General features: G+C 36.1%; 4 protein-coding genes across 5 annotated transcripts; 2 read left to right on the top strand and 2 right to left on the bottom strand.

Annotated features, from left to right (window-relative positions):
- The first annotated feature begins 217 nt into the window (after positions 1–217).
- Positions 218–8,894, top strand: ldhbb (lactate dehydrogenase Bb). 2 transcript variants are annotated; one of them, XM_055222395.1, is made up of 8 exons: positions 218–301; positions 1,820–1,953; positions 3,249–3,366; positions 3,667–3,840; positions 4,156–4,329; positions 7,268–7,385; positions 7,451–7,574; positions 7,980–8,894. In XM_055222395.1, the coding sequence occupies exons 2-8, from the start codon at positions 1,825–1,827 to the stop codon at positions 8,145–8,147; spliced, it is 1,005 nt and encodes a 334-aa protein (XP_055078370.1). In that variant the 5' UTR covers positions 218–301; positions 1,820–1,824; the 3' UTR covers positions 8,148–8,894. The 2 variants fall into 2 exon arrangements, with proteins under 2 accessions (XP_055078370.1, XP_033824570.2); XM_033968679.2 differs by lacking the exon at positions 218–301 and adding an exon at positions 1,270–1,339 and having other exon boundaries at positions 7,980–8,157.
- Positions 8,895–9,344: 450 nt separating this feature from the next.
- Positions 9,345–10,138, bottom strand: LOC129456325 (spexin-like). Its single transcript, XM_055222531.1, has 5 exons — positions 10,047–10,138; positions 9,928–9,973; positions 9,795–9,848; positions 9,497–9,574; positions 9,345–9,411 (listed from the first exon to the last, which is right to left on the bottom strand). Exons 1-5 carry the CDS (start codon positions 10,104–10,106, stop codon positions 9,371–9,373), a joined length of 279 nt encoding a protein of 92 aa, XP_055078506.1. The 5' UTR covers positions 10,107–10,138; the 3' UTR covers positions 9,345–9,370.
- Positions 10,139–10,635: 497 nt separating this feature from the next.
- On the bottom strand, positions 10,636–12,825 carry golt1bb (golgi transport 1Bb). Its single transcript, XM_033968685.2, has 5 exons — positions 12,689–12,825; positions 12,128–12,219; positions 11,866–12,044; positions 11,695–11,776; positions 10,636–11,091 (listed from the first exon to the last, which is right to left on the bottom strand). Exons 1-5 carry the CDS (start codon positions 12,711–12,713, stop codon positions 11,053–11,055), a joined length of 417 nt encoding a protein of 138 aa, XP_033824576.1. The 5' UTR covers positions 12,714–12,825; the 3' UTR covers positions 10,636–11,052.
- Positions 12,826–13,144: 319 nt separating this feature from the next.
- Positions 13,145–16,260, top strand: slc35b4 (solute carrier family 35 member B4). The gene is made up of 10 exons (XM_033968680.2): positions 13,145–13,374; positions 13,597–13,710; positions 13,783–13,885; positions 14,113–14,162; positions 14,246–14,327; positions 14,414–14,474; positions 14,654–14,763; positions 14,832–14,907; positions 14,976–15,051; positions 15,550–16,260. The coding sequence occupies exons 1-10, from the start codon at positions 13,298–13,300 to the stop codon at positions 15,797–15,799; spliced, it is 999 nt and encodes a 332-aa protein (XP_033824571.1). The 5' UTR covers positions 13,145–13,297; the 3' UTR covers positions 15,800–16,260.
- Positions 16,261–16,405: the final 145 nt, after the last annotated feature.

Genomic DNA, 16,405 nt, shown 5'->3' with positions numbered 1-16,405 from the left:
AATGTTTCTACAGACATAATTACACTGGCTTGGGACCTACACATAGATACCGATATTATAGTCCTGTTTGTTTTTTATTTTCTCCATATATTTTGACCTAAATCTTCTCTGCCTCATATTTTTTAGGTGTGTATTGTGCTGAATAGTGCTACAAGGAAGCACTGTAGAGGATGGAGAGGCTTATTGAATTAAATCCACCGGACTCCAGTCTAGCGACGAGTACCAGGGACAAGTTTCAAACTCAAATCTGTACTTGGATTAGACCGCAGAACCATACTTTTACTACATTCTCACTAAACAGGTGAGTGGGCTTTCATTCAGAGCAACTACTGAACAACTACTCATTTGGGTGGAAGTTTCTCTAATTATATAGTTGTGCTCAACCACCAGTTTATACAGAATGCTGTTCAGCTCTGCTATCCATTAAGTACTACCTACCAGCAGCAGCTGCTCAAAAATGTATGGCATGTCTCCAAAGATGACTATCGTGTTTTCTTGCTTAGTCACTCAGGCATTCTATATAATTTGTACATAGTTTAAAATATTGGAATTCCTCTCAGGCTTGCAGGATATGACATGTTATTTGCTGCATGGTACCCTGGTTCAAGCAATGCTTTCCAAGACTCGCAAAGATGATTGCCAGGTGAATAGATATTTAGTTTTAATAGTTTTTGGTTTTATTATTTTGACTTATTATTATTTCACAAAACATAGTAAGTGCTTCAGATAAAAATTTTACTTGATAAAACCACATGTATAAACCAGTTAAAAACAATTACCCAAAACATTTTTAGTTGAAGGTAATGATCATTTCATGTTGAATAAAAAGTGAATGACAATGAATTTATTCAGTATAAATCTAGGTCTTACAATCAGACCAGCCAAAAAAATCTCTACAACTTTACTACAAGTCTCCACATATCCAGACATACTGTTTTAATAAAACCTTCAGGTTGAAGTGTAATGAAGCAGATGGAGACAGTGTTAAAAGATTACTGTAACTGATTTAACTAGTAACTGCAGGCAGGAGGACAGTCATTATTAGACAGGTTAGGTATCCGATTATACCCCTCTATCCTCTGTTTGGGATAGGGGAGGGGTGCGTGACAGGAAAGGAGGGGCGCTGCAGGCTCCCCAATCTGGGCCACAGTCACATGAGCAGGGAGCTAGCATCTGACTGGATCCTGTCCTGTATCGGATCCATTGAGAGTGTTTAGGAGGGCCTGCTGTTGATGCCTACTAGTGCATAGGATCTCTACATAGTGTGCCATGCTGATTATATGGTGGTACATATATTTCACTGCCAGGAGTATCGTCAAGCAGAGCAAGTATCAATGCTGTTTTTGTATCAGTGTTTTGTTTCAAGGTGATTTCTGCACAAGGAGGACACGTCACCTTCCTTACTCATTGCTGCTTAAAATCTCTCAAATTTTACTTATGTAGGTCTAGTATATTACATTTTGGCTTTTATCAGTCAATTGATCTGTACTATAGAAATTAAAGTAGAGAACTGTGGTGTCAGTATATACCTGTATGGATGTTGTCCCTATGTCTAACTGGTATCCACTAATTTCACTTATATCACCTATTTGGCTCATTTGTCTTATTGCGTTGTATTTATTCAATTCCAAGTGCTCATATTGTTCAAAAAGACCTTGAAAAACTTGCCTGACATATTGATCTGACATAATATGCAAGATGCTCTTCCTAATCCATTTATTTAGGCTTAAGGTTGATACAATAGTTCTTTTACTTAAACAGGAATGTATGTAGTGTGTGTTTTTTCATAATGTCTTAGATTTTCTTTGTCTCTGTCCAGTGAAAATGTCTGCAACGCTCCAGAAACTCATCACCCCATTATTTAAGGGCCTTCCAGAGCCCCCAAGGAACAAGGTGACAGTGGTGGGTGTGGGGCAGGTGGGCATGGCCTGTGCTGTCAGCATCCTGCTCCGGGTAAGTGTCCTTTTTAGGTTAGTAGGATGTTTCTTTGTGGAACTATTTTAATCGGTTTGGTCTGTTTTAGATCTAGTAATAGGTAGCAGGTAATAATAGTATAATAATAATAATAATAGTATTAATAGTTATAGATCTGGTTCTCAGAAAAACACTCAGAAATGCCAGGTGTATTACTCAACATCCAGCTCACCATAAACTTGTAAATTCAAGTTTAAAATTAACTTTTGAACTTTTCCAAACCAGGTTCAGCTCCTGCATAAGTTTGCGCAATGGCTGACTAAGATGAGTTTTTTATATGTAGCCAAAATAAAAAGTGAGTGAGTTAAGACTGAGACATTTAAGACTGGATGAATAAACCAATAAGTTGAAGAATTTTGTAGGTGGTACTTTATGTGAAACATACTGGGAACCACTGTTACGGATTACTATCCACATCTGCTGCTGCTGCTGCTGCTGCTGCTGCTCCTCCTCTTCACAATGATAGGACCAAAGTGAACCTTGCACCAGATTACAGCTCTACAGTGTCTGAGCTGCTCTTAACCCTTCACTGCCCTTGAATTTTTGGACACCTACAGCTAATGTAAACACACATCTAAATGTAATTCCTAAAGATCCCCATACAAAGTCCTGCTGTGTAGTGAAATGACCTTCCCATCTGTATTGTGAGTTTCAAAAGTGTCAAACTAGTGATAATTCAAAAATAAAGGCAATGACTTAAATAGATATAGTGCGACAGAGACTTGATTTCTATTTTTTGATTTCTGTTCCTCAACATAATAAATGGATTATTTCTTTTTTGGGGCAAACAACTAGTGAATTCTAGAGCATTTATTTTACTAACCAGACAAGCGCCTTCTACTACTGCGGCTGATCCACTAATTGGAGGATTAGCTTAATGTTTTTAACAGTGCCCTGCCTGGGGGTGCACACTGGCACTGCTATGACGTGACATTGGCACTCACCTGGTGTGTTAGAAGTTCATCCTTATCAAGTGTATATTTAACCATCTCATTCTACATGCATTAAACAGGCACACGAAACATGCAAAATAACCAACAAGCAGAGTCTGTCGCACTGTTCAATTTGTTCTATTTTTTAATCTTTTTTTGCTTCAGATACCATCTCTGTCTTTATCTCACTATGTGCGCTTAATTTAAAAAGTAAATGTATTTCAGTAGATTGTATATGAGTTGTTTTCAGACAGTAATATTGCTGAAAATCATACAGTGTGTTATTGCTGTTTTTCACCAATTAGAAACACTCTTTGTCATGTTTTGTGTTTTCCGGTGCAGGAGCTGGCAGATGAGCTGGCTTTGGTGGATGTGTTGGAGGACAAACTGAAGGGAGAGATGATGGACTTGCAGCATGGTAGTTTGTTCCTCAAAACCCCCACTATAGTCGCAGACAAAGGCAAGTGTGTCTCCTGGGGTTCAAATAAAGCTTCATGTCAACTTTCATTAAGAGGGGCAGCTTCAAACAAGATATACAACTAATTCAAGTCCTTTAATTAACCCTAAATCCTAGAAACCCAGTGCATGTAGTTGATTGCTGGTATCTTAATGAAAATTAGGCTTTATGGAAGCTCTCTGCTGTGTAATTATGTAGATATGTAGCACTGGGAAGGTGTAAATGAGAGTCAAACACAACAATTCAATTTTCATCTAACCAAAAAAATATGTATTAAAATTAAAGTTGGCTCCCCCTTAATAGATTATTCAGTGACTGCAAACTCTCGCATCATCGTGGTGACGGCCGGGGTGCGACAGCAGGAGGGGGAGAGTCGACTGAACCTGGTCCAAAGAAACGTGAACATCTTCAAACACATCATCCCTCAGATCGTCAGATACAGCCCTGACTGCATCATACTCGTGGTCTCCAATCCTGGTAATATACTTTCAATACAAACTCAGTCTGCCACACTGTAAAAAACAATGACAATACACACTTCAAAACTTTACGACTATACAGAGAGAACTAGTCTGGATCCAAAGCAAGTTTTCAGTTACTTACATTCAGAATATTTAATCTGATTTGTGTAGTTACTTTTCTTACTGTATTCACAAGTTAGAATGAAATAAGGATCGTAATGAAAAGATAAAGTAATTTAAGTAATTTTGAATAGTAGTAGTAGTTGTAATAGTAGTTTTTCAGTTCTTCATGTCTTTTTCTTGTCATAGTATATGAACTGTTCCTTTCCAGTTGATGTGTTGACATATGTAACATGGAAGCTGAGTGGTCTACCTATGCATCGAGTCATTGGGAGCGGCACAAATTTGGACTCTGCGCGGTTTCGTTATTTGATGGCGGACAAACTGGGCATTCATCCAAGCAGCTTCAACGGCTGGATCCTGGGAGAACATGGAGACACCAGTGGTAAGATGCAATTTTGTGTACACTTGAATTTATTATATTCATGGATTTTGACATTTTGAGGATTTTTCGCAGCCAAAAGATAAAATATTCTGTTAAATTGTTGTTTGTCATCATTCTGAAACCCATGGATAGGTCGGGTTAACGTGACATCATGACAGCTTAAAATTTAGCTGGAAAAAAGGTCAGAATTTTAAGGTTTATAGTTAATATTTGTAAATACTGGGCCTATCCACATAAAACAAAAACTGTCACGAAGTTCCTCTCATTAACAACAGGGAGTTAATCTAACAATAGCCTCAGAAAATGGTGCCATTATTCAACCCCATAGGTATTGTTGTTGTCATTTGAAAGCACCAAATCTCTAGCAAATAATGATAGGGTTCAACATGTGTGGATGATAAGTTTGGATATATCTTCAAAAGTAGTGAATTTCCCAGTTTTATAGGCCACTGCTTTCTATCAGAATTTATTACATAATCAAATGGTAGTCAATAGGAATATAACAGGATCTAAATCTAATGTTACGGTCTAATTGTGATTATATTCCACAATTATATGTTGGCTGCTCTGAAATGGAGCAAAGGACCATGGTCTTTGGAGTTCTTTCTGCTGTTATGTGAGCTGCAGCAACAAAACAATGCATTTAGACAAAGGAGTTTGCAGTTTGGTATAATGGCCCATAGGTAACACTTTAAAATACGGTCCGGGACTTACCAGTACTTACGGTGGTAGTTAGTAGATACTTGACTGGTAGTTACGGTGGTACTTACAGTGGTAGTTTGTGGTACTTACAGTGGTACCTATAGTGGTACTTACAGTGGTACTTACAGTGGTACTTACAGTGGTACTTACAGTGGTAGTTTGTGGTACTTATAGTGGTACTTACAGTGGTACTTACAGTGGTACTTACAGTGGTACTTATAGTGGTACCAGAAGTGATACTTAGACTAATAACTACTGGTACTAGTACTGGTACTTACTGCAAAATCATATGAAGTGAATGGTATTAAAGAATATGGTGTTATTAGGCATATGAATCTTTGATTTCATTATACGTTCATAGAAAATACAGAAGACAAAACACTGTGAAAACACAAACACTTTATTATGACAAATTTCACATTAATACGACAATCAGATTTAAAAGAAATTTCCAATAATGACAATAACAAATAAATGACACGTTTTAAATGAACATGACAGTGATACATACTGTAAAATATCAATACTTTAACTGCTATTTTAAAGCGAGACATTATGGTACTTGCACTATTAATTACTGGTACTTACTGTAGTTTATACTGGTAATTACTAGTACTTTCCGTGGTACTTACTGCTGTATGTACTGGTAATTACCATAATAGTTACTATGGTAATTACCAGTACATACAGCAGTAAGTACCACGGAAAGTACTAGTAATACTATTTATACTGGTAATTACTAGTACTTTCCGTGGTACTTACTGCTGTATGTACTGGTAATTACCATAATAGTTACTATGGTAATTACCAGTACATACAGCAGTAAGTACCACGGAAAGTACTAGTAATTACCAGTATAAATAGTATTACTAGTACTTTCCGTGGTACTTACTGCTGTATGTACTGGTAATTACCATAGTAACTATTATGGTAATTACCAGTACATACAGCAGTAAGTACCACGGAAAGTACTAGTAATTACCAGTATAAACTACAGTAAGTACCAGTAATTAATAGTGCAAGTACCATAATGTCTCGCTTTAAAATAGCAGTTAAAGTATTGATATTTTACAGTATGTATCACTGTCATGTTCATTTAAAACGTGTCATTTATTTGTTATTGTCATTATTGGAAATTTCTTTTAAATCTGATTGTCGTATTAATGTGAAATTTGTCATAATAAAGTGTTTGTGTTTTCACAGTGTTTTGTCTTGTGTATTTTCTATGAACGTATAATGAAATCAAAGATTCATATGCCTAATAACACCATATTCTTTAATACCATTCACTTCATATGATTTTGCAGTAAGTACCAGTACTAGTACCAGTAGTTATTAGTCTAAGTATCACTTCTGGTACCACTATAAGTACCACTGTAAGTACCACTGTAAGTACCACTGTAAGTACCACTATAAGTACCACAAACTACCACTGTAAGTACCACTGTAAGTACCACTGTAAGTACCACTGTAAGTACCACTGTAAGTACCACTATAGGTACCACTGTAAGTACCACAAACTACCACTGTAAGTACCACCGTAACTACCAGTCAAGTATCTACTAACTACCACCGTAAGTCCCGGACCGTATTTTAAAGTGTTACCTGGCCCATAATATTAATGTGATACTTTTGATAGTTATAAACAAATAGCATGTATTTAACACCTATTGTTAAGGGCTGGGCTATGCAATTAATCCAATTTTAATCAAGATCGAGACTGAGTCGTTTCTGTCACGTCTTAATGTTTTAAACAGTGCCCTGCCTGGGGGTGCACACTGACACTGTTATGACGTGACACTCACCTTGTGTGTTTGAAGTTCATCCTAATCAAGTGTATATTTAACCATCCCATTCCACATGTGTTAAACAGGCAAATCTAACATGCAAAATAACCAGCAAGCAGATGTTTATATAATCTGTCACACTGTTCAATTTGTTTATTTTTTTTATCTTTTCTTTTTTACTGCAGATCACATCTCTGTCTTTAGCTGTGATGGCATAAAAGGAGATTGCAATCTGATATAACAGCATATTTTAATGTGATACTTTTGATATTTAAAAACACAATATCATGTTTTAACATCTATTGTTAGGGGCTGGACTATCAAATTTAATCAAGATCTAGATTCAGTCATTTTGGTTATTTTTTGTCGTTAATAATATGCTTGCACTTTTTTTGTCATATCGCCAAACCTTATCTTTTGAAGTAAATAATACAGTGATGTGTGTTTAGTGCCTGTTTGGAGTGGGACAAATGTGGCTGGAGTCAATCTGCAGACACTGAATCCAAATATTGGCACTGACGAGGACGAGGAGAACTGGAAAGAGACTCACAAAATGGTGGTGGACAGGTGAGCTGTGCTTTTTCTTTTATTTTGTGAGTACCGGTAGTTATATTTTCTCTTTTGTCTTTCAGTGCATATGAAGTGATCAAACTGAAGGGGTACACAAACTGGGCCATTGGTCTGAGTGTGGCTGACCTCACAGAAAGCATTATGAGGAACATGAACCGACTCCACCCTGTCTCCACCATGGTCCAGGTAATAACTCTGTACACTTCAACTAGTACACTATTTAATGTGTATGGCATATATATAGACTGAAGTATAGTAAGCCATATATCATCTTCATTAGAACATATTTTCTGTATAATCTGTTAAGCCCTTTTTCCAAGAACAGTAATGACCATTTTCTAAATCAAGAATCATGAATAAAATAGTTGCACTGAAATGAGGAAATGTACTTATGAACGAGCTTGAATTTGTCCACGATTTCCTGTTATTACCTGGTTTTAAATTTGAAGCTGACTTTTGTAGGTAAGGGTTATTGTTCAGGCTTGCCGTCTTTGTACACTTCACTGTGCTTTTGTCTTATGACACAGTACATTTACATAGCATTGTTTCTGCCCTTTCACTTTATTTGCATTGCTTCTTTGTGCGTCCCAGGGCATGTACGGAATAGGCGAGGAGGTGTACCTGAGCCTGCCTTGTGTCCTGAATGGAGGGGGCGTGTCCAGTGTGGTGAACATGACTCTGACACAGGAGGAGGTGGGCCAGCTGCGGGACAGTGCCAGCACCCTGTGGGAAATACAGAAAGACCTGAAGGACCTCTGAACGGACAGTAGGGGGCGGCATCTTCAACCCCTTCGCTTTAGCCCTGTCTCCTGTCATAGCTATCTACAGACTACAGATAGTGTGTATTCATTTGACCATTTAACTCTATAAATAACTTATAGCTTTTACCACAGCACTATGTTATTCTTTTGTTCTAACTACCGCATTTGCAAAATACTGTCTAAACAATTATATGTAGCTTAAAATAATGTGGAGAATATAAAATGTACATCTTGTATTTTGTGGTCCATAAATGATGAATTATACAGAGCTATCTTAACAATTATTGTGTAGCACAGCCTAATTTATTAAGTTATTTCATTTATTATTGTCTGATAATGCTATAACCGCAAATTATGTGTTTGTTCTTTTACTTATTCACCAATTTGAAATATTTTGTTTAATACTTCTTACCATGTGTTCTCTCTCCTTTCATCCAAATATAGATGTACAGATAAGTGCTCTATTTAAATTAATTTATTAGTATATAAGCAACAGTATCTTCCTTGTTCGTAACTAGATATAAAATCTACACCACCTCAGGATATCTCTGTTGTAGCTGTGCCCCCCCTTTAACTCATTAATGATAAGCTTAAACACATAAACTAAATAGTCAAAACTTTATTCAGTGTTTTCCACAATTTTGTACTTAAATTATGGTGATCCGCGACTGGAAAAATATCTATGTACATTTTATGGAGTTAAAATGTAACTTAATGTGTTTACTTCATCTTAAATCATTCTACAAGAAAAGGAAAAAGATTTTTTTTTTTTTCTTTCCAATCGGTTGTTTAGCTTGCCATTGAACTATGAGGAGCCACCATAGTCTCTGCTTATGGAAATACTGCTGTTTTATGTCCAGTTTCATCCTGACATATTACATATATAAATCCATTAATAGATTAGTTTATTTCAGATCACAGATAATACTTTCCTGAACGCCTAGAGTTATGAATGATTTCCTGTTTTCTCATTTGTCGGCCCCCACACTCCTCTCACAAGGTGATGATGCCTGAATGATGTTCAGTGTGTCACTAATCACTACAATGTGTGAACAAGCTCATTAATGCCGTGAGGGAATACGTTTCATTGACTTTACTCCCTTGAAAAAGAATATCTGAAACTAATTAAAGTAAGTGGGAAACAAGATGAAGTTTATTCTCAATAGACATACATAATTTAGATAGGATGATGTGAAGTAATGAAAGGAACAATCAACACAGTTACAATGAATAGTTGAGATAATCATATGGATCAATTTCACCTGAAAAAAAAAAAAAATCTTTAAATTACTTTTTCTTTCTTTTGATATTTTTTTTTTAATATTTTGTTTTTTGATTGTACTTTACCTTGTTCAGTCATTCTTTGCAGATTGAATATTCTAGGAGGAATCTTCAGTTCATGAGCATTGCTTTCACTATACATCACTACAAAAATATCAAAATATCAGACAGGTTTGCCCATAACACATAGCCTACTTGGGGTATTGAGGCATTGAGTACTGGGAAATTAAATATTGAACTGTGAGGCTATAACTCAAATTGGAAAACTAATTACTGAATCTAAAATCCTATTAATAATAAGTTTTATTAATAAACATCAACAAAGAAATGATTCATATTACCTTAAAATCTTATCAGAACTCACCATTTGGTATAGCATCTGCGTTACTTCTGCGCTCCACAGTTGAACGATGTCCTTCTGCAAAGATATAAGCTGCAATACATTATTTATTATTATTGATGAACTGAACTCATTTACTTTTGCTGAACAGACTTACGCGCTCCTTTTAGATATAACATAGCCTGGGGGGTCCAGTACCTCCTCTGGAAAAATAAACATTGCATTGTAGGTTTAGTAGTAATAAATATACATTGGAATAAAATTTATTTAACCTACGTGAGGTGCAGTCCAGCATTGGCAAACCAGTGACAATACAAGCACCACAATGAGAGCCATCGTTGGAGTCTGTACAAAAAATGTATACACAATTTAATTCAGTGTAAATAAAAAATAACCAAAATCACAAGCAACAAACAATAATAATAAAATAAGATCAAAATAAATCCTGCATGAGACGTTGACTAAATCTTACTTACATCAGAATATTGGTTCTTAAAATTCATACCTTATAGATCCTCCAGTAATTTATATGATATATTTAAACCAGTCTCCACTTACTTGTGGTTAATCCCGCTTCAGTGTTGCCTCGTTCTCTGAGTTTCAGTAAGCCTCCCCAGAATACAACGTAGCTCTTATAAAGTGGTAACGATGGTGCTGACAGGTAATTTGCAGCATTTTCTTAGCAGGGTGTTAAAATGTCACCTCTAATGTGTCACAGAGGGAGACACCCACCACAACTAAACACAATCATTGGAAGTTTATTATGCTATGTACCATCAACCTTATATTTGTTTTATTTATTTACATTATATATATACTATTCATATGTCCTCCAACAATATTACTAACATTAAGAACACATGACTAAAAAGTTCACACACTTTATTCCAAGTATGTATTTACAAAAGTTACAGTAAAATGTTCAACTTGACCTCCTATGTATTTTATATTCAAGCAACATTTAGCTTGTTATTTTATACACCATTTTAGTAACAACAGACAAAGTAAACCAGTCCATTGGGGAGTGTGTACTGTAACAGTTCACCCAGTGGTCCATGGGTAGCAGTCTTTAAATAACAACAAACTGGAATGATACAAAACAAAAGCATGTCTCCAGTCTTTCAAAATATAAATGTATGATGTTATCCAGTGGCAAAACGTAGAACTCTTCTTTCACAGAAGAAGCCAAAATACTTATCAAATGTCTCTGTTTTAGTTGAGTGGCAATGACCAACGTGTAAGGTCCTAGTTTGAAAAATCCTTCTCAAAAATAAGGCAGCTGTTATACCATGGCATTGCTCTCTCCAATCTTGTCGACAAGCTGCAAAAAGTACAGGAAAGGAAAAATCAGTAAAAGTTGTAATGCATTATGCAAACTGAGTAAAGTGAGGAAAAATAAAACATTAATTATTTTTATTTTGTCATATTAAGCATCCCAGAAAGTAACAATCAAAACTATTTTGTACTTGTGAACAAATTCTGCAGTCCCAGCTGCCAAGAGCACATGTGCCTGGCAATGTACCTGATATTGAACCCCTTCCACATCTCCAGCACGGTGTGTCACAGAAACACACCTTTCAAGGAAGGAAAAGTGTCTTGCTCAAAGACACATCTAGATATATACAGTATATTTTATACATGGAAAATTATTTGAAAAATACCAGAGTGATACTGAGGATGACTGTTGCTCTTCATCCAATTTGACATCCCTTTCTCAAATTATGTCACAAGACATGCAACGAACAACCTCAAATGACATTTTAAGGTGGCAACACTGGCAACACTGTATGTAGATACAAATGCAACCATTCTAAATGAATATGCACAAAATTTAACATTTGAGGATTCTTCAATATTTCTTAATTCTTTCAAGGCTATGGTGGGAGGAATCTATGAAGTGGATATGTTCTATAATAATACTTACAGAGCGTATTCCTGGTAAACTAAGCAGAGACCCAAGAATAGGAACCCGTCTGATAAAGCCCACAGCCACAGGGAAGAACCCCCTGTAGGAAACATAAGAGGTCAAGATAAAAATAGACATTGGGTTTACAGCTGAATTGGCTCTTTGTGATAAACTTGTGGCTGAACTGACCTAAACAGGAGGAAGAAACCATATATCTCCAGTACTACTCCAACAATGGGCCAGCCGATCAGCACCACAAACACTCCTCCCAGGAAGAAGCTAGTGGCTTTCGCTTTATGTCTCTGGAAAAAAAATCTGAAGGTCCGCTCCAGACCAATGACAAAGGAAAGGCCCGATACAAACAGGATCTGGAAAGTAATTATGATTACACGACATGATTATTCACTAAAAAGATACAGAAGGGAGTAATGTAATAGAATGGTCAACTTACATTCCCGATAGCTAAAAGAGCTTTATCAAAAAACAACATCATCCCAAAGAAGAGGAAGAAGACCCCAAAACCTGTCAACCCCATCCCAATTTCTGTGGACAAACAGAAAATAGTTAAAACATTAATAAGTTTATAGACGTATATGAAACAGTAAACAGAAAGAAGCCAATGTTTCATGCGATTAGGCAAATGCTATTAAAGTGCCTTTCTATCAGTGAGGCTGTAATGGCAAAGAAATGTACAATATGAGCGAATATTATTAAGCATATGGAACAGATTAGACCATGCCAGAATCGGAATGGTGTCAACCTTTAAATTACATTACACGTGAGCTCCAAGTGCTCCAAACAATAACATGATTCAAATGAAAGCCTAAATAACGCGATTCAAATGAAAAGCTAAATAAAGAAGAAGTGATAAAGCAGCTTCATTTAGAGTGACGTTGTACTAGGTGACGTTGAAGTTGTGTAGCCAATTGTGTTGAGGCTAAATGCCCATACATTCGGTTTTTAAAAAGAAGCTAACGACAAAAAAACGCGACACGGCGGGAAATGCTCTTACTTTGCGAGTCCGTAAGTGAAATCATTTTGGCAGCGGAACAGGACAATGTTTCAAAATCAAATAAGACCTGTGAAAACTAGAAAACGGCTTTAATGGCTAAACTGTTGATGCTGTAGCTGCTGCGAAGGCAGAGCTAGCGGTTTTACGTGAGTTACGCACGTACAGTACGCCACGTCTTCTCCGCCACGTCCTCTGCCAAAGATCATTGAAATGAGATGCCCCCCTCTGTCAATGTTGTAGAAGCAGTTGTCTCTTGAAACAAAGCACAACTATATGAACAGATCTAATTGAATTTGTGTTTTGTGTTACTATACGACTAATAAACACTACAGAATTTATAAGTAGACAGATTGAGGCCTCTTCTTTATTTCTGCACACCTCTCTCTCACTGTGTGTTCATGCGCGTTTCACTCATGTGGTTTCACTACAACTCCCATGAGCAGTCCATGCGGAAGTTCGGTCTCCAGTTCAGACGTGTTTATTGAGACAGTAGTTTGTAGTTTGCATGAATCTGAAACAAACAGCAGTTGATGTGCAAGTATGCACAGGAAAAGACTGAGGTTATTAAAGTGACGCCTTTTCCATCGAGAAATATAATCGGCGACCGACATGGGGACGACCTTTGCAATCGCTTTAGTATTTATTGGATGTTGTAGTAATGTTGTGTTTCTGGAGCTCCTTGTAAGGTCAGTGACAAACTTAGATCTGTGGTATTTTCCCCTATGGCTCTTAAATATCCACAGGTTTAACCAGCTGTGGCCTAGTTTTACATGTATCTTTTAATGCAATCTACTATTGCTATAGGCCAATGGCTTTTTGTAGCCTACATTATTAGCTATCCTGAAATGCTATAAGCTTCTATGAAGTTGCATATTGTTTTCATTATACACTTTTGTCATATTTTTCAGAGATTTCCCAGGATGTGGTAACATTGTCACCTTTGCACAGTTTTTGTTCATTGCTGTGGAAGGTTTTATCTTTGAAAGTAAATTTGGTAGGAAAAAAACTGCTATCCCTATAAGGTAAACTGTACATACAATGTTTTATGCATCCTTTATAGAGAGGATTATTATTATTTTTCTTTTTTTATCCAGCAACTATGTCATTATGGTAACAATGTTCTTCTTTGTGAGTGTGGTGAACAACTATGCACTGAACTTCAATATTGCCATGCCACTACACATGATCTTCAGATCTGTGAGTTTCACCACTTTTTATCTTTGAAATAATATATTTTTTCTATGTTCTTGAATGTTCTCCCACTACTGCTGCCGTAGTTGCCTGGAAAATGCCAGACTCAATGCTGTGCCAGACTCAATGCTGTACCAGCAGTTGATAATGATCTGTATTAAAAATACAGAGAGATATCATTCTGGATTTCCAGGCAACTGCAGTAACCTTATTGGCCCACATTCTCTCTGCAGGGGTCACTTATTGCCAATATGATCCTGGGTATAATTATCCTGAAAAAGAGGTGCCTCAAATGATTCACATTTTAATTTTCACAAGGTGAAATTTACCGTAATTTTCTTTAAATAACTATATTGATATTTTTAGGTATTCTACCAGCAAATATCTTTCTATAGCATTGGTATCCATTGGCATTTTCATATGCACAATAATGTCAGCTAAACAAGTGGTAAGTACAAAGTTTCTCATCAAGTGTCATCTATTTAATATTTGTTTGTTCTTAGTTAACTATTATTTTCTTTATTTTCATTGCAGCAAAACACTGCCAATGAGGGATCAGATGATGGAGTTTATGCATTTGTCCACTGGCTCATAGGTATGTGTTAATAGCCAATGTAGCAATTGCAATTGTGTTTTTATTGCCCAATTACATATACATTTATCTATAAATTTTACTTTATTACTGTATTGTTTGGTTATATTTTAAATCAAGCCAATTAAGGCCTAGGACATTTGAAGATATTTTCCTTAATAAATGTATGATTTATATTTTAGGCATTGCAATGCTGACATTTGCTCTGCTAATGTCTGCAAGGATGGGGATTTTTCAAGAGACTTTGTATAAAAAATACGGAAAACACTCCAAAGAGGCCCTGTTTTACAATGTAAGATTCAGTTAACATTTGTGGCGTTCTGTCTGTATGTTTGTAATAACACTGTTTCCTCTCCTCAGCACTGCCTGCCTCTTCCCGGCTTTCTGCTGCTCTCCACCGACATCTACAGATACTGTGTTTATTTCAGCCAGAGCAGTATGTAATAGTTATTTGTGAATTGGTCATTTACACTTTCCCTACTAAAATATTTTTTTCTTTTTTAGCTCCCATGACAGTTCCAGTTGTTGGCTTGACTATGCCTATAATGTGGTTCTACCTATTTATGAACGTCATTACACAGTATCCTTTAAAATATATATTCATAGTACCAAGATCATCACCAATTAGTCTTTGATGTATGTTTAATTAAAGCAAAACATTATATTTTTGTATGTAAAAAAATGATATAATCAGTTTATTATCTGTTTACTTATTAGTTTACTATCATTCTTACCACTACATAACAACACATACATTTTTGTATGTTTGGTGTTTGGTGATATTACCTTTTCAGGTTTGGAGTGTTTAATATAAGCAAAGGCTTTCAGTACATATAGAGATGTTTGTCTGCAAGGCAATTGACTAACTACTACTACCTCCAAGAAAGCAAACAGCAACTAAACATGATCTTATGATAATAAGCTGATTTTCAGATTACAGAATTCTAAATTGTATATTGCATTTTGTATATTGTATGTTAAACTGTCATTACCCAGCTCTACCTCTAACTTACCTGGTACCACATTATTAATATAATTAAGTCAATGTTGTACAAATAACCTTAACTAGCTCTTTCAGATACGTGTGCATTCGAGGCGTCTTCATTTTGACCACAGAGTGCGCGTCACTCACAGTCACGTTGGTCGTGACACTGAGAAAGTTCTTGAGTCTCATCTTCTCCATTATTTACTTCCAAAACCCCTTCACTCTGTGGCACTGGGTTGGCACAGCTGTGGTCTTTCTGGGTACCCTTCTGTACACCGAGGTCCTGAACAGTTTGCACACAGCCCTACTCGGACCACCCACCAAAGAAAAGAAAAAGGAGTGAAGCAGTAGTATTCAAGTTTTAGACGATCATGCAAGTTTGATATCAAATAATGCACTGGAAAGAAACACCTCCTCTTCTTGTTTTTATTTTCTTCATTTGGTGATGTCATGCAGTTTCATTATGCTCTGGTATTTTAGCAGGTACTTACATGTTATAAATGGAATTTCCTACATTATTTTAGTCTTACAGTTCCAATTTATTTTTCACATGTTATGCAGTACTATAGGTCAGGGCACAATGCTGATAACTCATAAAATGTGAAATTTCAAACTTGAATATTGGTAAGAGATGTGTTTAGTCTCAGGCTTTTTTGAGTAGTTTGTGAAGTGTCTGTAAAGTCACTTGTTTATAAATAAAATAACTACATTAATAATGTGAAGATAAAATGAATTTGTTTGTGGGTAATTGGCAAGTGCATCATTCATTTTAGCGCACAGAAGCCCCAACCTTTAAAATAAATTTGACATTTTTCCAGAAATCTACATTGCAAATTATTTAGAAACTGCAGTGTGTAGATTATATCTCTTCAGACAATGTTGGTAGAGAATAATATAGCTTTTAAAACCAATAACCTTGACCCCCATAATATAATTTGTGCATTTGAGA

The sequence above is a fragment of the Periophthalmus magnuspinnatus genome, chromosome 6, assembly GCF_009829125.3.
Source record: "Periophthalmus magnuspinnatus isolate fPerMag1 chromosome 6, fPerMag1.2.pri, whole genome shotgun sequence".
Lineage (NCBI taxonomy): Eukaryota > Metazoa > Chordata > Actinopteri > Gobiiformes > Gobiidae > Periophthalmus > Periophthalmus magnuspinnatus.
Note: the sequence above shows the minus strand (reverse complement) of the source record. Positions and strands in the feature narration are given on the sequence as shown.